This window comes from Mizuhopecten yessoensis, unplaced genomic scaffold (genome assembly GCF_002113885.1).
Source record: "Mizuhopecten yessoensis strain PY_sf001 unplaced genomic scaffold, ASM211388v2 scaffold10419, whole genome shotgun sequence".
NCBI classification, from domain to species: domain Eukaryota; kingdom Metazoa; phylum Mollusca; class Bivalvia; order Pectinida; family Pectinidae; genus Mizuhopecten; species Mizuhopecten yessoensis.
This window is the reverse complement of record NW_018408537.1, coordinates 1-23,707: the sequence shown is the minus strand read 5'-3', so window position 1 is coordinate 23,707 and position 23,707 is coordinate 1. Positions and strand designations below refer to the sequence as shown.

The window sequence follows — 23,707 nt, the reverse complement described above, 5'->3', positions numbered from 1 at the left end:
TTATTTTTCTGTTACAGGAATATTCTCTATAGAGCAGTGTATCGGGCGTGTTGGGGTGATTGGAGTCACCGTGATGTTTATTTTTCTGTTACAGGAATATTCTCTATAGAGCAGTGTATTTGGCGTGTGGGCGTGATCAGAGTCACCCTGATGTTAAGTTTTCTGTTTCAGGAATATTCTCTATAGAGCAGTGTATCGGGCGTGTTGGGGTGATTGGAGTCACCGTGATGTTTATTTTTCTGTTACAAAAATATTCTCCATAGAGCAGTGTATCGGGCGTGTTGGGGTGATTGGAGTCACCGTGATGTTTATTTTTCTGTTACAAAAATATTCTCCATAGAGCAGTGTATTTGGCGTGATCAAAGTCATCCTGATGATTATTTTTCTGTTACAGGAATATTCTCTATTGAGCAGTGTATTTGGCGTGTTGGCGTGATCAGAGTCACCCTGATGTTAAGTTTTCTGTTACAGGAATATTCTCTATAGAGCAGTGTATCGGGCGTGTTTGAGTGATCGGAGTCACCCTGATGTTTATTTTTCTGTTACAGGAATATTCTCTATAGAGCAGTGTTTAGGGCGTGATCAGAGTCACCCTGATGTTTATTTTTCTGTTACAGGAATATTCTCTATAGAGCAGTGTATCGGGCGTGTTGGGGTGATCGGAGTCACCATGATGTTTATTTTTCTGTTACAGGAATATTCTCTATAGAGCAGTGTATTGGGCTTGATCAGAGCCACCCTGATGACAATTTTTCTTTAACAGGAAATCTCTAAAGAGCAGTGTATGGGGCTTGTTGGAGTGATCAGAGTCAACCTGATGTTTATTTTTCTGTTACAGGAATATTCTCTATAGAGCAGTGTATCGGGCGTGTTGGGGCGATCGGAGTCACCATGATGTTTATTTTTCTGTTACAGAAATGGTCTCTATAGAGCAGTGTATCGGGCGTGATCAGAGGCTCCCTGATGATTATTTTTCTGTAACAGGAATATTCTCTATAGAGCAACATATCGGGCATGTTGGCGTGATCAGAGTCACCCTGATGTTTATTTTTCTGTTACAAAAATATTCTCCATAGAGCAGTGTATCGGGCGTGTTGGTGTGATCAGAGTCACCCTGATGTTTATTTTTCTGTTACAGGAATATTCTCTATAGAGCAGTGTATCGGGCGTGATCAGAGTCACCCTGATGATTATTTTTCTGTTACAGGAATATTCTCGATAGAGCAGTGTATCGGGCGTGTTGGGGTGATCGGAGTCATCCAGGTGTTAAGTTTTCTGTTACAGGAATATTCTCTATAGAGCAGTGTATCGGGTGTGTTGGAGTGATCGGAGTCCCCCTGATGTTTATTTTTCTGTTACAGGAATATTCTCTATAGAGCAGCGTATTGGGCGTTTTGGCGTGATCAGAGTCACCCTGATGTTAAGTTTTCAGTTACAGGAATATTCTCTATAGAGCAGTGTATCGGGCGTGTTGGCGTGATCAGAGTCACCCTGATGTTTAGTTTTCTGTTACAGGAATATTCTCTATAGAGCAGTGTATCGGGCGTGTTGGATTGATCAGAGTCACCCAGATGTTAAGTTTTCTGTTACAGGAATATTCTCTATAGAGCAGTGTATCGGGCGTGTAGGAGTGATCGGAGTCACCATGATGTTTATTTTTCTGTGACAAGATTATTCTCTAAAGAGCAGTGTATGGGGCGTGTTGGCATGATCAGAGTCACCCTGATGTTTAGTTTTCTGTTACAGGAATATTCTCTATAGAGCAGTGTATCGGGCGTGTTGGCGTGATCGGAGTGACCTTGATGGCCTTACTGTCAGGGTTTGGTGCAGTCAACTATCCCTACACATCCATGTTCCTTTTTATCAGGTAACACAGTAGTACATTCAACTTTTTAAAGTATTACATAGAGGCCTTTAATCACAAAATATCCTAAAGTTGTGATAATAAGCCTGATTTGAAAATAAGTTGACTTTGAAATAAGCCTAGCTATATATAGGATCCCTTGCAGTCAGCCATATCAGGAAATAAGCTGTCTAAAAATAGGACTAGCACTGAAGGAATTGAAAATATGCCTTAGATTTCAGGTAGGTACCACATTCCAGTTCGTTTGAACTTTTTCGGATTTCTTGATCTATTAATAATATTGTAATAATTTGATGAAAGAAAAAACATTGTTTTATTAAACAGGCATTGTATGATATTATATTTTTCCATTCTGAAAAAAGGACTTCAGAATAAGCCATCAATATGTCTTACTGTCTGAATAACATTAAAAATAAGCCAGCTTCAATAATAAGTCTAAGAGTCCTTACTAAAAAAGAAAATAAGCCTTTCTTATTATCACTATTTTAAGGTATAGAATTTGTGTATTTAATGCTAAATAGTCAGGATCCTTGTCAGTGGAGTTCTGGGGACTTTTGGTGGCCATTCATTGGTCCCATTAGTCAAATTGTATGCCTAATTCCCAAAATATTTTCCCTCCCAATTGGTTTATTTTCGTCCCAAATAGAGACCAAGGAGGCCCCATCCCAAATTAACGTGCTTAGGCCTAATTTCTCGTTTCAGCTATAAATTGATAAACAAATCTTATTTTTTCAAAGATTTAGAAAATGTTTAAAGAGAAGTAAAGCCGAATACTGTTTTCAATGTTTACATTTACTTCTTGATTGTTTTACATGATTTAAGTGAGTTACAAGAAAGCTGGTTTGAGCACAGAATTCATGCTTGAGCATGAGAACGGTTTCATGAATACGGGCCCTGGACTCTCAAATTTGGGTCTTGGGTTATTGATTGAAAGCGAAACGTTTTATGTCCTCGAAAATGTTATAACCGAGACTAGGAAACGATGGGCCTTGTTAAAGATAATTTTGTAAAGGCATACAAAAAACATTTAATCCCTAAACTTAAGCTTATATACCTTTATAGACTTGACATTAATCCTTGAGTGTAGGCTTATATAAGGTAATGTGTTTAACACACTTTACATTGTCTTTCAGAAATGTGACCGATGCTGATATCCTCTCCATAGAGAAACGACTTATACAGACCATGGATATGATCATTCTCAAAAAGAAAAGGTGGAAAATACTGTGTGATAAACTGTTTATCATCTATATACTTCTACCTTAATATATAGAGGATATTTATTGGTGTCTTCAGTAATAACAAATATATTTCACTCGTGTGACTAATATTTTGATATTTTTCACGAGTGCGCAACACGGGTGAAAAATATCAAAATATTAGCCACACCAGTGGAATATATTTGTTATTACTGAAGACACTATTGAATTTTCTATTTATAACATTTTTAAAGCATAAAACATGAAAAATGTAAGGCATTTAAAAAGGGCAGGAATCAGAAGTGTAATAAATAGCACCATATTCTAATGACGTCACGCTTGACAACAAGGCTGCGCACCATTTTGAACTCAACGCAATTCCGACGTTTTCTGCTATTTTCTGGTGTGATTGCTTATAAAACTGTTGTTAATTGTATATTTATGTAAACACTTAAGTGTGTGTACCAAACATTTACCATAACAACCACTTGTTCTACCGTCGCTTCATTTGAATCTGAACAAAAAATTGTTGCCTTTGAATGCAGCGAATAGAAGATACTGTTATAAGTGGTCAATACCAAAAAGCGATATTTTCACACTGAAAATATCATTTTTGAAATTTGTAACAGTGTGAAAAATATCAGTTTTATCAAGTTAATGAAATCCGATATTTCACTAGCAAAAATGTGATAAATTTCTCCATTCATTAAGATTCAGCTAAATACCATATTTCCAAAATGACTTCCAGGCTCAATGATCATTTGTCATACATCCTTGGTCTGTGACAAACATAAACAGATAGAAGATTTGCGTGGAGGTACCTACTACCATGAACATTAAAACTATGTAGAAGATTTTTTTTCAAAACCATTTTATTGTCATTGGCTTTTCCATATGCATGTTTACCCTTAAAATGGTGTTGTTATCCTCACAATATTTCTTCGTAACATTATATATATATTTTTTTATAACAGACTATTTTCTTTCGCTGTCACCTTTGTGTGGATATTATTTCCGGTTCAGAATGTCAACTGGCGCAAGCAGACATTCTTTTTGGGTGAAATATGTTCCCAAATGGGAAAATCAGGAAGGGAAGGGGTTGTGGATGCGCACCAAGAAATATCTAGATAAGATTAAGTGGGGGATGTTTTGTGAGCTTACTTACAGATTCTCTTGTTTGATTTTGTTGTTTATATTTAAAAATAAGTAATTTATTTAATAGAAAATTAATACGTTTTTCTATTGAATACCATCTATATTAAGATTTAATACAAAAAATAATAATTGATTTATCTAATTGCACACACCATGTTTATATTCATTGGTGGGGTAGTACCTCAGCCTAGCTGAGCATATGACAGTCAGAGTTATCTCCCTTGTAGCTTTCTCTTTCTATCTCATAATTCATGGTAAGGACATATCAAAGTTTTTGTATCTAAATTTTCGCTATTTTAAAAATATCATTGTAGCTAATTTGGTTTTTGTGTTTTTCGTGTCTTTGATAATTCACTTCTATGGCAGAATACTCATGTAAATACCTTTATCGTCATTGTCTGTACAGGATTGCAAAGGCGAAGGAAGACAGTCTACGCCAGGCCACTGTCAACAAGAAGCAGGGGGGACTGTGGGGCATGCTGAAAACTGTTACTTCAGCAGCCTCTGGATCTTCAGAAAGTATCCTTATCTTCAGTAGGAGACAGAAAACCGGGGACGGTGGACAGGGACTGAGCATTTTGTATGTTCTGAGTTTATTATTGTTAAAGACGTGCAACATTTTCTGTGGGCAAATCTCATATTTGACTTTTGATGTTTGTGAGAAATATGTGTGACATACATCTGGTTATCATTAACAGTAGGGAAAATTGGAATGAATACTTGTTAGGGCCCTGCATCAGAGATGTGGGTGCCATCCGCCTGTCCCCCTGTCATCATTGTCTGTTTGTTTCCGTAGATTATAGAAGAGCAATAGGGGTTTAAAATGTTTCTAAGGTCAAGGTCATTGTTAATAAAAACCAACCATGAATTATTCCTTAACTTATATCACCAGATGTTGGTTTGTTAAAGCAAGATACAGCAGCTTTAGAAGAACTCAGCCGACAGTTGTTTCTGGAAAGTGTGGATCTTCACTATGCACAGGTAAGTGTTGTATATCACAGGTAAGTTTTGTATATCACAGGTAAGTGTTGTATATCACAGGTAAGTTTTGTATAAGTTTTGTATATCACAGGTAAGTTTTGTATATCACAGGTAAGTTTTGTATATCACATACCTGTTGAATCTTGTTTAATATAAGCAATTTTCAGACTATGAAATACAATGTTCTGTATTGCACATGTGCAATACGGAATGTTGTATTTACCTACTAGCCGGAACTACTTTTTATGGGAATGCCCTTGTCATGACGAACTGAAAAGTTCCTGGTATTTGCAAAAGATTTCAAAGTTTATAAAATCTTTGTATCAATCTATACCATATACGGAAGGTATGTGATAAGCAAGACCACACACTTCTGTTTTTCTAACGAATCAGAAAGCACTCTTTCATTGCGCGGACATATATTCACTCATGGCTCCGTGTACTCGTGAATGTATTCGTCCGCGCAATAAACTCGTGCTTTCTGATTCGTTAGAAAAACGCAAGTGTGTGGTCTTGCATATGTATATCACAGGTAAAATGTATATCTCAGGGTGAAGTGGGATCTCTTAGATAGATTTATATATATTTATATATATAAGTAAACATAAAAACACAAAAAATTGTCTATTTTTATAACAATGACCGAGCACGAAACAAAATCTCTCAACTTATATCAATAACACTTGTTGGCTTGGATGAAAGAGGGGGAGGGGTCTTTATGAGGGATGAAACCAAATTACACAAGAGAAATCTGATGTGATCATGATGAGGCTGGAGACCTATTCCTTTTCACTTCTGATTGGGGAAGCAAACCTGGGTTAAAGGTGAACGACCAGTGCATCATGTACTGCTATGCCTTAGATTTCATTTCTGGGGGGAAATTCGGCAGTTAAATGAAGATTTTTTTCATCATTTTTCAAATCAATTTTATGAATATTTCGAATCACATATGAACATTTTATTTCTGGGGTGAAATTCGGCAGTTGAATGGAGATTTTTTTACATCATTTTCAAAAAGATTATGAATATATTGCATCACATATCTGTAAATTTTATTTCTCGGTTGAAGTCTGCTCTGAAATGTGATTAAAAGGATCTTGAATTTGTTCCCCATTCATACAAGATTTATGAAACTTATTCTTTAGTTTTCTTGTAACTTGCCTGAACACTGCTTAAGCACTTTTCTCATGAAATGAAATAATGAAATAATGAAATTGCCAGAAGTTTCCACAGTAGAATAAAGTTTAGTAATAATTCTGTACTCATGAATAAAAGTTTTTCTTGTTTTACATTGACATTTAGTGTAATATGAAAATAGAAAACACTGACTCATTTTTTCTTTGTTTTTTAGGAGAGGATTGCATATTCAAAGACATTTAAAGGGAAATATTTTAATTTCCTTGGATATTTTTTTTCGATATACTGTGTGTGGAAAATCTTCATTGTGAGTACCCTATGATTATATTGTACATGTATTTCCTAGTTTTTAGGGATCAACCGTTGCCATTTTGAACAAATGTCACTTTTTAAACTGGTTTTAAAAAATCTTTAAAACTATGTTTTAATTTAATACATACTTTGATATTGAAAATGTACAATTTCAGATGTAAACATTTCCAGTATTTCCAGTATCTGGATGAGTCCATTATGATATATAGTGGTTAAAGGGTTAAGCAAATACTCATATAACTAATGACCAACTAAATTTCAGAAAGTAAATAGCAGTCTGCAACTAAAATCTAAAATTTAAAAGTTCAAAAATATGTTTTAATTCAGGTTTTATTTTTCCATGTTGGTCAGATTTAGGTAATCAATCCATATTTGCCCTAAGGCCTGAACTTCAGCATTGTGAAAAGATTAACTTTTTAGGTAGCTTAAATTCAAAATGACCAACAAACCATCTGCAAAATTTTGTATCAACAAATATTTTGGTAAGTAACGTAAAACCATGATGGAAGTTAGCTTGATATGATTCTGATTGGTTGAGATCAGTTTTGATTCTGATTGGCTGAGAATAGTTTTGATTCTGATTGGTTGAGAACAGTTTTGATTCTGATTGGTTGAGAACAGTTTTGATTCTGATTGGCTGAGAAAACCTTTGATGTTAATTAACAGTCGACGGTCAACATCATCTTTGACCGAGTGGGCAGAGTGGACCCCATCACCAGAGGAATAGAAATAGCCGTTAACTTCTTTGGGATACAATTTGATGTAAGTATAACAGAAAGCTGTTCTAGGTTTGACACGATCCAGTTACAGTATCCATTCTCCCTCGGGGGGGTGGGGGGGAAATCTTTGTAATTTGATATTTTCATTGCATTCCTATTGATCATTGAAGGAAATATATACACATTACCCTGTAAGAAACACTGGGACCCGTATTCATGAAATTGTTCTCATGCTAAAGCATGGGATTGTGTGCTCAAGCTTATTTTCTTGTTACGGTTATAAATTAATAATAAAACTTTAATTTGTCACTGATTTGAAAGAACTTTGAAGAGACTTGAATCCAAATAATGTTTACATTTGACTTTTTGATCGTTTGACATGAAGTAAGTTACAAGAAAGTTGGTTTGAGCACATAATCCATACTTGAGCATGAGAATGGTTTCTTAAATACAAGCCCAGACTGTAGCAGATATTTCAGGTATAATGTCCGTCATGTTATCACTCAGAATACAGTCAAACTTCCATAAATTGAACTTCAAAGATTTGAATGTCTCCATGTGTCAAACTGTTTAACACTGCTGATGTTCGATTTATGAATCAAACTTTTCTAAGTCAAACTTCGTGCTGCTTCGAACTTCAATCAAGGTCCAATTGCCAGGAAAACATTGCCAATTATATTATTAAATCAAAGTAAAATAATCGGCTTGGAACGTTAACTCCTGAAGATGTAAATTACTGTGCAAACATACCTTTTCGAAATACATTAAACACAATATTGGTAGATTTCAAATTGAACTGTTTGCCTTGTGTTCACAATCACGTCGCTTCTTATTCAGATTTCAAAGATGTTTGAAGTTCAACATTTGTGAATCAAAGTCTCAATGTTTCAAATTTATCTTGATGGTCCCGCAAAGTTTGAAACATCAAAGTTTGAAAGTATAAGAAATTCAATCTTTAGAAAACTGATGATGAAAAATAAATTTGTGTTCAGTTTGAAGGTTTGAATCAATCGTGAGGGCAAAATTGGAAAAACATGAATGATAAGTGTTCAACATGTACTACAAAATTCCTATACAAGTATTTTTATAAACTAATCTTTTTAATCATCTATTTTCTCTTAGGAATCTTCAAATTGAAAGCAAAATTGGGATTTTGTTTATCCACTTTTTCTCCCTCTAGCCAATATCAGTTTTAACTTCATCATGAATGCCAGTATGTGTCGTTCATGTTCTTACTCTCGTAGATTTACTTAAATGAAATAAAGGAGACAGAAGGAAGTAAATAACGTTTTTCACCTTGATGGGACTCATAAACTTGAATTTAATATCGAATAAACCATGATTTTATTTTTTACAGGTAACATTTTGGGCACAGCAGATATCTTTTGTTCTCATAGGAATCATAATTATAACATCTATCCGAGGGTTACTGCTGACCCTTACTAGAGTAAGTATACTTACTGGACAACCCTTGATTATTCTGCTGACCCTTACTAGAGTAAGTATACTTACTGGACAACCCTTGACTATTATTGGATGTAGTAGTATAGGTATCTATATGCACCCTAGTTGACAGAGATATCCACGCTGCTGGTCAGGATAAGATTTATAAAATCTATTACCTGTAACTGAATGAGATCGGGTTATCTCAGTCGCGGGCTATGATTCTGTAACGTTGTCCCAACTGAGGCGTAAGCTGGGGTTGGGATGTTACAGAATCTTAGCCCGAGACTGAGATAACTTGATCTTGGAAGTAGACAACAGAAATAGCACCTGTTGTCAAACGTGTGAGACCTAGATCTCCAACAGTATAAGTGGTGTCCATAAACAGATACACAGATTTTATTCTGACTGGAAAATCCTCTGCTGTAATCTCTGTCAATTGAAAACAAATATATAATTCAGAGTCAGCATTGGCCACAGGTCAATGGTTTTTCTCCGGGTACTCCAGCTTTCCTCCACCATTAAAACTTTGCACGTCCTTAAGTGACCATAGCTGTTAATAAGATAAAAATCTAAACCAAACCACACCAAAGATATAATTATATAATAATTACAACATTATCATGGACATATCACCTCATAATTATTCTAAATGACAGATTAGATAGTTCGGGTGTGTATTAAATGTAAGTATTGCCAATTGAAGTCATTTTGTGTGTTCTTAACTTTGAAATAAATATTCAATCAATATATTTATTTACAGGGGGATTATAACTGGTTCCCTGTATCATTATAGTGTATCAATTGGTTTCTCAGTGATGGTCGAGACAAGATTCAAATAATTTAACAGTACTTGATGAGATGATCGCAATAAGTAAATAAATATTAAAAATTCTATGATTAAACAAGCATCCATCATCGTGTGTCGTCCGTTAACATTTTTCATTTTCAACTTAAGCTGAAATACTGTCAAAAGGATTTTATTTATATTTCCTGGGAATGTTACTGACATCTCCCTGACCAGGTGTTGTAATTTTTCGGGTCGCTCAGAAATCCAATATGACCACTAATGACGCCATTTTGAAAAAAATTCTTACAAACTTAAAGTCAAGTTCTAATCGGTTGATTGAACTGAAACCTTTTAGGAATGAAAGACTCATGGTCCTGACAAAGTGTCGTTAATTTTGCGGGTCCATCAGATATCCAATATGGCCGCCAATGCCGCCATTTCGGAAAAAATACTATTTCAAACTTAAAGTCAAGTTATATATAATGGGCCAATTTAACTGAAACCTTTTAGGAATGAATGACTCATGGTCCTGACAAAGTGTTGTTATTTTTCGGGTCGATCAGAAGTCCAATATGGTGCCTTTACTAGGTCAAGGTCACTGTTACTATTTATAGAAAATTGTCAAACAGTGAGATACATTTTCTGTGGCAAAGGGCATTCAAGTGTTACACACTCCTCTAGTTTTACCCAAACTTTGTAGTGATAACTGATTGATGGACTTGGCACTGGTGAAAAACATTTTTTTGTATTAATGTACTATATATTCACCTTTCACATCATCATTTCAACAACAACAAACTACTGTAGGAATGTTTGTATTGTTTGTACTCATGGCCCCTTCTGGCAGTATTCTTATTGCATGTGATGAAATTGAATTGGTAACCTCAGGGTCATATTTTCCTGTTGTGATTTTAAAAAATGTTCTATAATGTCTCCTCTGACACGTCTGTAAGTCAATGTTGGAGCTGCCAGAGTTTAAGTCTGTCTGGATAGGACAGGTCTTCCGTTCCCGGTATTAATTCAGTGGCTTTTCTCTGGGTGTTTTCATTTGCCTCTATATGTTTCACTAGATGTGGGCTTCGCATTTGGTTGCAGTATTCTGAATGATGTCTTATGTATTACAGTCCATATATTCCATTGTTTTTCTAATCAGCTCCTTGGCTTTTTTTTTTCTTTTTCAGATAGATGAGCATTGAATGAAAGTTTGTTATCAATAGTTACACCATAGTCTTTTTTGTCTATGTAATTTACCGGTAACTGCTAATACGGTTCCAGTTTACACTACACAGAAGTCAGTATAATGTAATCGCGGATAGTAAATTGTTCCGCTACCTTTGTCCAAAGACTGTATATACCATGACACTAGATATCTGTATGTACACTTAAGTACATTACGTAGAAACATGAAGTTACATAGCAGGGATCAGTCACCCAAATTATCACAGATAACGGTCCAGAGAGCAAGTAATCAGGACGGCCACTGCCTAACACGCTTTCTGGAGGTCATACAGAAATGACAATTCTAAAATATGTACTCTGAAACAAAGTTAAATTGTATTACCAAAGCATGTACAGTAGTATTTACATTGGTTTATTTACAGTTTTTCTATGCCATAGCCAGCAGCAAGTCGTCGAACATTATAGTTCTCTGCCTCGCCATGATAATGGTAAGTCTGATTTCAATATTAAGGATCCATCTCCCAAAAACTGGATCTAAAAATTGGAAATATTAGTTTTGATAAATCAGTTCTGGTATGTAAACAATACCTTGCAGAACTTTCATGGGGGAAAAAATAAATGCAGTGGGGCAAGGATTCTTAAGTGTCATTCTATGTTGTCAATAGTGATATGTAGCTATAAATAGAACTATGACACGAGAGAAAAATGTTAGTTTCAACATTTGATACATCATATATCTAATCTGTTATCCATCTATATAATACATAAGTAAAATGTAGACTTCTCTTACTTTGAAAGAAAATATTAATCAATATGGCTACAGGATACAGTTAAACCTGTATTAAGAACCCTGTATAATCTGAACTTAGCCGATACTAGAGGTGGTTTGATTAGGCAGGTCGCATTGTGTTTATTCTCACAAACAATGTATAATGGCATAAAACCATATATTCATTGACATTGCCACATGAAACAATTGATGGCGCCCCAGCCTTAGTCACGTTGCATGTTCCATTTAGTGGAGTGTTTCATTTGTGCCGCGACGGAACAGGCACCCCCCTAAATGGAATGTGACATTCCACAAGAATTAACCGCTTTTCCAGGAAATCCATCATGTAAGAGTACCAAGCTGGATTTGATATGGTGGCCAGTGAAAAGTTTTCGTTTCAGATTTTCACTGAATGGTATATTGGTTTATGTATAACAACTTAAATTCAGTCTAGACTCCCAGAGCTTTTAAATTTGGATGGTAGCTGCACTGTTTTACATTTTTTTTTTTCACCTTAACAGCTGAGATTTATTCTGGAGAAATTGTCTATTTTTCCCGTGAGATTATTAGATTGGCATGTGTAGGAATGTAAGGAATGCACTGTTACTTTTAACAGACCAATTCCAAGTTGGCACAACTGAAACGGTCCGTTATATGGAATGTATTACTAGTGAAGACTTACAGCGTTGAATTGATTTGACATGAAATGCCCGTACCATTTTCAATAAATAACTGTAATTTGAATGTTTTCTTACAGGGGATGTATTTTGTTTCTTCGGTCCTCCTCATCAGAATGAACATGCCAGCTCAATACAGGTGAGATAGATTTCCCCGCCTGCTAGTTAATAAATAAATAACATAAAACAGTATATTTTTTTTGGCTTGACATCCGTTTTAATCCATAAATATATTATGCCTGCGACATCAATAAAGAGGGACTTGGGTGTCACTTTTCAGGTAACAGTGTTAATGTTAAATTTTTGCAGTAAGCTCTGTTTCAACAAAGTATAAGTGCTAGTTTAGAACAAATCTTCATTGCGATTCATGCATCAGATACCGAGTGTTTCTTAAAGTGGTCCTTGTTACTCCAAGAGGTTATCTTCACTTCCCTCTCTGCACCCCTGGAGTATGTCAAAGCTAAATTGTAGGCATGTGGCTAGCTATGTGATGGGTCTCGTGTAAAAGATACTTACCAATTGCTGGGCTGATACCTGTCCTTTGAAGATTACAGAAGAGCAACACATGACTTCAATGCCAGTCAGTTTTACCATTATGCGACTGCAAGATTCTTTTTCATGTACATTAACAAGTCAAACTAGTCTTTTAGTTTCATCTGCAAAATGGTCACACGTTTGAGGATGCACTCCAGATGAAGGAGCTTCCAATAACTAAGATGGTTTACAAACCATAGAAAATGAAGGAGTGTGGATGAAAAAATAATTGATTTTGTGTTTCTAGGTCATTGTATGCAGTAGCACAATTTGAAGTTGAAGTCAATAATACTAGTACAGTTGATAAAAGATTTCTATTGGTGGAAATCTTTAAAAAGGAGGTTATTTTTACAGAAATGTAGCGAATTTCCTTAACTAAGATGGCTAAAAGTTGTTTGTCTGACTTTATGTTACAGGTCAATTATTACAGAAGTGCTGGGAGATCTCCAGTTTAATTTTTATCATCGCTGGTTCGATGTCATCTTCCTTGTCAGTGCGCTTTCCAGTATAGGATTTCTGTACATAGCTCACAAACAGGCACCGGAGAAAGACATATTGTAACGTGAGGCTGTGTTCTAAAGAATTTACATGTACATCAACCTCAGAGACAGGCATCTAGACATTGTTACATATGTCTGTGTTTTATACAATTAATAATACAATACACACCCTAACAGGAACAAGTGAAGGACATGATGTGCGCTGTGATGCTAAGGTGGTAGATCACGCATCATAGAAACAGGATATCTCAACCCCTTGGGGTGAGATAGGGAAATCCTGAAGTTGTTTTGCTGAGTTTTTGATAACTTTAGAATATTTTCCAGAGGGTTGAAATTCCCAATCTCACCTCAAGGGGGTGAATGATTCGTTTTTTTAGCTCACCTGCCCGAATGGCAAGTGAGCTATGCCATGGTGCAGCGTCCATCGTCCGTCGTTGTGTTGTTGTGTTAAACATGTCTACATAAATACATTTAACTTTATTTATTTCACGAAAGCTTTGCCTTTAACAAAATGTCAGAAGATTCATATGAATAAAGGAATTTTGTGATTAATATTTTTTGTATGATTATTACCATATAAGGTAACTTTCCAATAGCATTGGAAGGCTCCTATGTGCAATGGCTCCGGGTCAAATTCCGGAGAGGGTATGTGTGGCATGTGGGATTCCCAACATATTAACTTTTTTTTGCAGTGTGAACTCCTCATACTGAGTTAATAATTGATATTCTTTGAACGACCCCACCCCCTCACTTACAACTTCGCGACCTTCATTTTGACCTTTGACTTCCACACTCTTATGTAAAGCTGAACTATATTGGGGCATGGTAGCACAATTTGAAATGTTTGAGATATTTTGTGTACATCAAATGTGTAGAATATTAATAAATATTGGCTTGTGACTTTAAAGCACTTTTACTTCATGGAGCACCTATGCTGCTTGTCAGTCCATGGGCTGGACAGACAGAGGGAGGGACCAAAATGTTAAGCCTTATGTTTAACAAGTCCTCTAAAAGACGGTATAGTCACCCTAAATTGAAACCTCGCTAGTTAAAGAGAAATTAATCTTCCCATGACCTACGTATATAAGTAAACTTAGATATGTCTTTTAGTAGCATTCAGTTGTTGGCAAAGCAGTTGACATGTTATTATGCGTAAAACTATTTTTATAGAGACATTGGCCTTATTGACTTATTACAGATTAACTTCAAAAAGTGATGCTTTTTTATAAATTTTCAGTTCAAAATATTGAAAGTACATACCTAAATTCAATTTTTATTGCGTTTTTAAACATGACTTATCAAGGAGGTGACAATAAGATTGATCTAACATCTTCTAGAGGACTTGTTTGAAATTTAAACAATTGTTTGGTATACCATAACAGGTTGGTTTGTATGCTATTTGTCGTATGTCACGCCTCATATATACACTGGTGTCTTCACGTCCCTTTTGATATGCCGTATTGCTAAGCATAAGGAGTAACCCATTAATGTCTGATGTACAAGTCATGACTACATGTACTAGACATCTTCTTACATCATCCTTTCATTGATTGGTTCAACCCAGGCTCGATTTGACTCGTAATGTTCCTTGTATGAATTGAATCATTAAACACAAGGTGTAAAATATATAAATGTACTTTATTTACAAATCCAACACAATAACATGGATACAACGTATTTAGCTGCCCAAAGAATATCTAACTCGCACCTACTGCTGCAGTTTTGTATCCCGATCTTACCAAATGTCCAAACTGTGCTGTGTCCTAATTTTCAAAAGTAAATATGGACCCATAAAAGAATATTTCAACCTCTTTTTCATTGTAAAAGGGATTTAAAAAGAATTTATCAAAAAATATATGATATGATTTCTAAAAGATTATGTTTCCTATGTAACTTTTTACTGTACAAAGCATTTTGCAGTTTCAATTGTTAGTGAAATTACGACAGCGTATTGATTCAAAGAAAAATACAAAAATCATAGTTATCGAAAACTTACTGATTTGGGTGTCACAAATTGTGGTCACATGATTCACAATGAGAAAGGCACTAGAAAGTCCACATTCTTTTTTCAGTGTTATGGAAAATGATCACCAAATATGTCTATTTTCAGTATTTTGGCGCTCTTTCCCATACTACATATTTTCTTAGCAATTGCCTCCATTGTTACACCCTGCTCAATCATTTTCTCGTGTGGAAAATCGCCATTTTCTGGGAATGCCTGTTTCGGGAATCCTCTCACCAACATCAAAGTGCAGATTGGTTCTTCGTCATCGTTTCCCATAACGATTCCGGGTGACCCAGACGCTCCGCGCTGGACCCAACAATCGAACAGAACTTTCCCTTCGTCCCGGATTCCCTCATATCCAGATTTTTCTTTGTCATCTTTTATCATATATTCACGCCGCTCGCTATTTTTCAGATCAAAAAGTTTAATATTGGAATCAAATTGCATTATTTCACTTTTCGGTTTAGCCGGGTGACCAAGCAATGCAAATAATTGACTGTTGTCTGGTTTCCCAAACTTTGTTATTGGTTTTGGGATTTCAAAAGCTACCGGTTTCAATTCTAAAAATGCAAAATCAAGGTGCCGGTCACCTGCTATCAGCTCCGGTTCAAAGTAGAATTTGTCAATGGCGCTGTTTTTGGGGAAATGGAACTCGATCCAAACTTGTTTGGAATCAAGCTTTGACCAGTCGACATCGTCAGATTTGTTTTGTTCTGTAAAGAAATATAATTTTATTGATTTGTATATATAAGATATATATAAGAGTATTTTTAGCACATCATCATCCGATGGTGGGCTATTAAAATCAACCTTCATCTTTGGTCTGTCTATCTTGTACTTTCTTGTTTGCGCTATTTCTCAAAAAGTACTTGAGGGATCTTTCTCAAATTTCACAATAAGGTTTTCCCTGGTCCTGAGATATGAATATCGAATATAAGGAAAGATTGAAAAACGACAAACGGCCACCTTAAATTTTGAAAGATGAAGTTTGTTAGCGCTATTCCTCAGAATGTACGCCGAGATCTTTCCCAAATTTCACATAAAGGCTCCTAATGATGGTATGATGGTGGGCGCGTAGATCCTCCTTGGATCTGATATATGTTTGCGAACATTTATTTATAACATATTTGATGTTTTCAACAAATGCAATTTTGCAAATATTTCCATGTATTGAGTCGCCTTGACCTTGACTTTCAAATGTTCCCGACTGCACGATTAAGATTTCTCAATGTGAACTAAAGGAGCAATTGAAAAAAAAATCTGGTTGCCTCTATTGAGCCCTGTCCTGCTGCACTTTTGGGAGCCATTCCTGGTCCATTTTGTTTAAAAATATCGACCCAAATTGGCCACGGTCATATGTCATAAAGAAGGGCCAAGCCCACTGTTTACAACGATTGATTTGATTTTCGCAAGAATGCTCGAGACATTTTTTCCAGCATTTTGTGTCAGCTTGTATAATTTATGAAGAGGTACAAGTGTAATCAGGACCAAAACAAAAGATGTTTCTTTTATGTGCTAGTTACAAGGAAACATAAGATAAAAAAATTAAAAACAATCAACATTTATATCATCAATCTTACAAACCTTTTTTAGCTCACCTGCCCAAGGGCAAGTAAGCTTATGCCATGGCGCGGCGTCAGTCGTCCGACGTCCGTCGTCCGTCAACTTTCCTAAAAATCGCTACTGGTCATAAATGACTGAGCAGATTTTGACCATTTGGTCAAAAGCATCCTTAGGGGAAGGGGAACAAATTTTGTATAAATGGTGAGTCTGGCCCCCCTGGGGGCTTAGGGGCGGGGCCAAATAGGGGAAATATAGCAAATTCTTTAAAATCCTTCTTCTGCAGGAATGAAAGGATTTGTTCCATATTTGGTCTGAAGCATCTTTGGTAGAAGGGGTACCAATTTTGTACAAAACGTGGGTCTGGCCCCCCTGGGGCCTGAGGCCAAATATGGGAAACATAGCAAATTCTTTAAAATCCTTCTTCTTCTGTAGGAATAAAAGGATTTGTTCCATATTTGGTGTGAAGCATCCATGAGCGAAGGTGAACCAATCGTTTATAAACCGTGGGTCCGCCCTCCCCAGGGACCTGAGTGGCGGAGCCAAAAGGGGGCAATTGTGCTATATTGATTTAAGCGACTTCTTCTCTGGAACTAAGAAATAGATATCAACCATATTTGACTGGAAGCATCCCTCGGTAGTGGAGATTCAAAATTGTACAAATGGTTGGGGTGACCCCCCAGAGGGCTGAGGGGAGGGTCCAAAAGGGGGCAATTTGGCTATATTGCTATTAACGACTTCTGCTGTAGAATTATGCCATGGATATTGATCATATTTGGTCAGAAGCATTTATGAGAGGCAGGGATTCAAAATTGTACAAATGGTGGGGCTGACCCACCCCTCCCCGTGCTAAGTGGTGGGGCCAAAACAAGTTTATTACTTGGAGATGGTTGATATCCCCACGGTATAACCATATATACAACTGTGGAGTATAAAGAGAAGCATGCGCATTTGCTTCCAGGATGGCCTAGGGTCTGGCCCCACCCTTTGAGACATAGTCCATGGGGCATAACTTTGAAATGGTTGAGATCCCCAACCCAGAACTATATATACAAATGCTTGGCAAAAAGAGACAAAAGTAGTCATGGTATTAGAATAGACCCTGGGGTCTGACCGAACCCCTAGGGACCGTGTTTCGTAGTCACAGCTTGGAAACAGTTGAGATACAATTGCTGAGTATAAAGAGATGAATGCACATATGCTTCCAGGATGGCCTTAGGGTCTGCCCCATACTTGCAGACTTAACCCCTAGGTCATAACTTTGAAACAGTTGAGATCCCCACCCCAAGACTATAAATACAAGTGCTGGACAAAAGGAGACGAATGCAGTCTTGATATTAGATTTGATCCTGGTGTCTGGCCACAACCCTAGGGATCTAGTTTTTAAGTCCCAGCTTGGAAACAGGTGAGATCCCCAACCCATAACCATACATTAAATTGCTGGGCATTAAAAATCTAATACAGACATACTACAAGAATTGGCATTGGAGTCTGGCATATTCCCTTGGATATCATTTGGAAAATAGTTTGCCATGATTGCTTAGATATCCAGGTGAGCGATTCAGGCCCTCTGGGTCTCTAGTTATGATTTGTGAACTTGAAGGTGGGCAAAGGTAATTCATTTAAACAAATTTAGAAGCCCTTTATCCAAGAATGCTACTGGCATGATAACCCTCCGCTTCCAGTATTGATATTTTTTAATATTTAACACCTGACCCATGTGACGTTGAAAGCAGGTCAAGGTCATTTCTTTGATGCAACTTTGTACTTCTCTATCCCAGCATGCTATCGGCCAACTATCATCACCCTGGCACTCTTTGTTATTAGGAGGAAGGTTTTTACACATTTGACCTCTGTGACCTTTAAAGTTGGTCAAGGCAATTTGCTGCAGGAAATCTTACACTATACTACCCTACAATGTCAAATATAAAAATATACCAAGGGCCTCCTGGTTATGCATACATAGTTGTTTCAAGGTTTCTATATATTTGAACCCTGTGACCTTGGAAGTAGGTCAAGGTCATTTATTTGAAAATACTTTATAGCACTCCATGCAAGGTACAAACTGATCAACTTTCAACACACTGGGCCTCCTGGTTATTCAGGAGTTGTTTAAACGTTTTATATATTTGATTCCTGTGACCTTGAATGTAATTCAAGGCCATTTATTCAGGCAAAAAATATAGCACGCATCACAGAATGCTACTGTCTTATTACCACTATCACTTTAGTAAAACTTTGGTTTAAGCTTATGAAGTATTCAACGAAATTCACACTTTGCGATACGTTTTACAGAACTATGGTAGTTCGAAGTTTGATTATTGAAAATGGAAATAAAAAGAAAACTGCAGGACCTTTACAATTGTTGCCATCAAGGAACTATAAATTGCAATTCCTCAAAATAAGTTGCCAATATATTGGCAAAAAAAGCTACGAACATCTTGACAAGGGAAATTGTTTTAAGCCTGAAAAGCTCGAAGTAGAATCATCGTTCATACTAACTTACTTGTTATGTCTGCAGCGACATGGTAGGCGGTGAGAATGTACTTGGTACCAACTCTTATCCCTGTTCCGGTGTAAAGTGGCCCTCTGATGCGTCCAACAGCGTGTCTTGCACGCGTCCACACGTCAATTATTCTTGCGTCGTGGGTATTGTCCATCTGTTTTCTAAACTGATAAGGACGGTCTTCTTCATCAACAACTATAGAGAGAAAATGTCAGAAGTCATATTACAGCTGATCATTCTGTAGTGTTGGCATTTAATTTATATATAAGTAGTGAACAGGTCANTTGAATTGAAGTGCATGATTCTTTCAGGTTAAATAGAAAATAAAATAATACAGTTGGTTCTTTACTTTGAGCAACATAACACTGTTGATAATTGAATATTTTCATTTATGTTTAAGAACGAAAAAGATGATAAGGTCGAATTTTCGGTAAGGTGGAATTTAGTGACCCCGCGGTAAAGGGATTATCAGATGGAAGGGGACTAATAACATGATTCGGCTGATAACACATAGTTGTGTTCTGGTTGTGTTTTGTGATAGATATGATCTTACATTTGTGTCCATATATTGAACTTATTAACTCATTCAATAATTTGATATGACATTGGCACTAATGTAAGATCCTTTATGTATGGCAGAAACCTCATGTATTAATAAGGTGAAATATACCACTAGAGTGTAATGAACCGTAATCTTCTAGAAACAGTTATAGTTAGGGCCATTCAGTGTCTCCTGGTCAAGTAACTCCTTTAAGAATAAAATGTACGTAAATTATTTGGAGCACTCCTCCATTTGAAGAAAATTCTGGCATTCTGTCCTGGCATAATTGTTTTTGTACTTTGTTAAAATTACAAAAAACATACTTACCTTTGATCCGTTTCTCATTGCTAGGCTTGGATTCATCTCCCTGATCCCGGTCACCACTGGGTCCCTGTTTTCCTGCAGACGTAGATCAGGCATAGTATTAATACGACTTCCTTCATAAATATTTTTTGTGAATAGAACAAATAAAAGCACTAGGACTGTGTTCACACCCGTCAAAACATTGGTTAATTAAACTAAAACGCTACGATTACCCCCAGAATAATGCTACATCATTAAACATTTTATATATAGTACGCACCTAAATTTTGAAAACTGTCCCCTATTAAATCTAAGAAATCAGTGTAATGCTATATATATTTAGTGATGTTGAATATGCAGACAAATAAGGCTGACGGTTCCATTGTTACATAATTCCATCTCAAAATAGAACAATGTATCATACATTGTACTTTCTTCATATTTCTAGTTATTATGTTATGTAATAAGCTTTTTGACACTGCTGGTGGACTGTCGGATCACGAGGATGATCGTAGCCTTGATTTATTCTGGTTTGGTTTACATAAAATATTATTTGAATGGTATTTATCTGTTACATTTTCACGGTTTTATAAGTTGCCTGCCCTTTTCGTTGTATTATACATACGATTCAGAACACTTTAGATTTGACCAGTGGTAAGCGCAGAAAAGTCCAGTACACAGAATTCGTTCCGTACAGACACTATCAATGTGAATCGTTAGGGATTAGAGGAATTTTACTACTATATTGTGACCTTAACTGAGGTGTTCAGAGTAATATCTACACATTCAAGGGGTTTAGTTCAACTTTAAGTTTAAAAAAGAAAAGCCATCCCAATGATTTATACGGGAATGGATGAAAGCTCTTGATGTCGAATGATTGACTCCACGTGCAAAACTTCCTCACACCACAAATACATTTCTAGTTGATGTACAAAATATGCCTGATAGCGTTTAACAGATGGATAAGGTTTCTTTTAAAACGTAAAATGTATTCCCCTTCAACTGAAATTATCTACGTGTCCTCCGAAAACACACGCAATATTTTTTCTTACATCTTTAGCTCACCTGGCCCGAAGATAAAATTTCAAATTTCAAACAACAATATCTTTAAAAGCGTTTAAGAGATGTTAAAATGTCTTGTGTTCTAGTTACCTAATTTGGTCTGAAGTTACCTTTATGTCAGTTTCATGTAACAAAAGAAACAGGTGAGCGATACAGGCCCTCTGGGCCTCTTGTTTGCAGTCATAGAGCCACCATTTGGGAAAATGTCTGTATGATTGCGAACAAAATTGATTGATCGAAACAGCATGTGGTGAAACGGAGGTCATGTCCATCGAAAAAGAAGAATTTTGCATGCATATAGAAGTTTTCTAAAAGGGAAAACAAAATCTGGAACAGTAGGAGTAAACCCATCAACCGTGTTACTTTACTCTGAACAACCAAGATTAGGTGCAAATATAGCTGTTAAAAATCTCAGGTTCAGGTGGTATAAACTTACTCTTTCTGTCAGCACCATTTCTCCCACTGAACATCGGCTGTGGCTCGTCGTTATTTTCTCTACCTGAATGGCAGAAAAGGATAGTACGAGTTGGTTTCGTGCTATATGAACAAAGAGGTATGGCGGAAAACTGCCCGTATTTCCCTAAGTCGGCATTTATGAAAACGGGGAAAAAAATTAAGGAGTAAAACATTTCGGGTAGCAAAAATGCATACAAAAGACACAAAACCAATTGAATATGATTTTTTAAACTGCTGAGAAATTAGGTATTGCTAATATGATACTGCAAATATAGCCATATACACTATATCTATGAAAGTGATGGGGTTTCCCGGACTTTTTGTGAACGTGATGTAATTTGCAAAATGAAATCGTATTACGGAAAAGTGGTCCTCCTTTGGGAAAGTGCTCAAAATAATGAAAAACAGAGGTGATCAAGTTTCTCTAAACTGCGACCGGTGTTTCTCGGGTTAAATAAGTTTGTAATTGCCAATATCTATATGTTCTATGTAGCCGAATGTGTAACGCAGTTACTTGCGACTAGAAAATAAACGGTGCAGGTTCGAATCCTCCTTAAGTTATATATTTTTTAAAAATATTTAGGCATGTGATCATTTTCCTTCATAAGGCAATTTTGTTTTTTAAATCGATGGAAAATTTTGTTTTCATTTTAATAACATACCTATTGTTTTATCAGTTTTGTTAGTAATAATTTCTTTACTATTTAGTGCGACATACTTCTATCGAAGCATGTCAACAAATCCCTGTACATGTGTACAGTACAGCTACGCTTTGTAGGTAAGACTATTTTTGATGAAGTTTATGAATTGTTTTACCCTCCAACTAGCAATAGTAATTATATCAAGTGCTTAAAAACCAACAAATAATGCCGAAATACCAAATATGTGGTCTGTTTACAATAATCTATTCTTAGACACGGGATTCCGATATAGCTACCTGTATAAAAAATACCTGAGGACGCGTCATAACAGTGCACGGTTGGATGCGCGCACTAGCGTAACATAGCTTTGGGGANCAGTGGTAAGCGCAGAAAAGTCCAGTACACAGAATTCGTTCCGTACAGACACTATCAATGTGAATCGTTAGGGATTAGAGGAATTTTACTACTATATTGTGACCTTAACTGAGGTGTTCAGAGTAATATCTACACATTCAAGGGGTTTAGTTCAACTTTAAGTTTAAAAAAGAAAAGCCATCCCAATGATTTATACGGGAATGGATGAAAGCTCTTGATGTCGAATGATTGACTCCACGTGCAAAACTTCCTCACACCACAAATACATTTCTAGTTGATGTACAAAATATGCCTGATAGCGTTTAACAGATGGATAAGGTTTCTTTTAAAACGTAAAATGTATTCCCCTTCAACTGAAATTATCTACGTGTCCTCCGAAAACACACGCAATATTTTTTCTTACATCTTTAGCTCACCTGGCCCGAAGATAAAATTTCAAATTTCAAACAACAATATCTTTAAAAGCGTTTAAGAGATGTTAAAATGTCTTGTGTTCTAGTTACCTAATTTGGTCTGAAGTTACCTTTATGTCAGTTTCATGTAACAAAAGAAACAGGTGAGCGATACAGGCCCTCTGGGCCTCTTGTTTGCAGTCATAGAGCCACCATTTGGGAAAATGTCTGTATGATTGCGAACAAAATTGATTGATCGAAACAGCATGTGGTGAAACGGAGGTCATGTCCATCGAAAAAGAAGAATTTTGCATGCATATAGAAGTTTTCTAAAAGGGAAAACAAAATCTGGAACAGTAGGAGTAAACCCATCAACCGTGTTACTTTACTCTGAACAACCAAGATTAGGTGCAAATATAGCTGTTAAAAATCTCAGGTTCAGGTGGTATAAACTTACTCTTTCTGTCAGCACCATTTCTCCCACTGAACATCGGCTGTGGCTCGTCGTTATTTTCTCTACCTGAATGGCAGAAAAGGATAGTACGAGTTGGTTTCGTGCTATATGAACAAAGAGGTATGGCGGAAAACTGCCCGTATTTCCCTAAGT

At 36.3% G+C, this 23,707-nt stretch overlaps 2 protein-coding genes across 2 annotated transcripts in view; one reads left to right on the top strand and one right to left on the bottom strand.

The window, feature by feature from the left end:
• LOC110460524 (Golgi pH regulator B-like) overlaps window positions 1–14,213 on the top strand; it is a 24,129-nt gene extending 9,916 nt beyond the window's left edge. The window contains exons 6-15 of the mRNA XM_021513484.1: window positions 1,747–1,867; window positions 2,998–3,078; window positions 4,625–4,737; window positions 5,111–5,199; window positions 6,551–6,643; window positions 7,315–7,410; window positions 8,725–8,814; window positions 11,202–11,267; window positions 12,306–12,364; window positions 13,176–14,213. Of these exons, the coding sequence (XP_021369159.1) occupies window positions 1,747–1,867; window positions 2,998–3,078; window positions 4,625–4,737; window positions 5,111–5,199; window positions 6,551–6,643; window positions 7,315–7,410; window positions 8,725–8,814; window positions 11,202–11,267; window positions 12,306–12,364; window positions 13,176–13,320 (953 nt within the window). The 3' untranslated portion in view covers window positions 13,321–14,213. The remainder of the gene's footprint in view (window positions 1–1,746; window positions 1,868–2,997; window positions 3,079–4,624; window positions 4,738–5,110; window positions 5,200–6,550; window positions 6,644–7,314; window positions 7,411–8,724; window positions 8,815–11,201; window positions 11,268–12,305; window positions 12,365–13,175) is intronic.
• A 665-nt stretch (window positions 14,214–14,878) lies between these two features.
• On the bottom strand, window positions 14,879–23,620 carry LOC110460522 (protein FAM111A-like; the record flags this gene model as incomplete). Its single annotated transcript, XM_021513483.1, has 4 exons — window positions 14,879–15,977; window positions 19,331–19,525; window positions 20,199–20,270; window positions 23,558–23,620. Coding segments are annotated over 4 exons (974 nt in total), but the record flags the coding sequence as incomplete, so codon positions are not given.
• Between the last annotated feature and the right edge of the window lie 87 nt (window positions 23,621–23,707).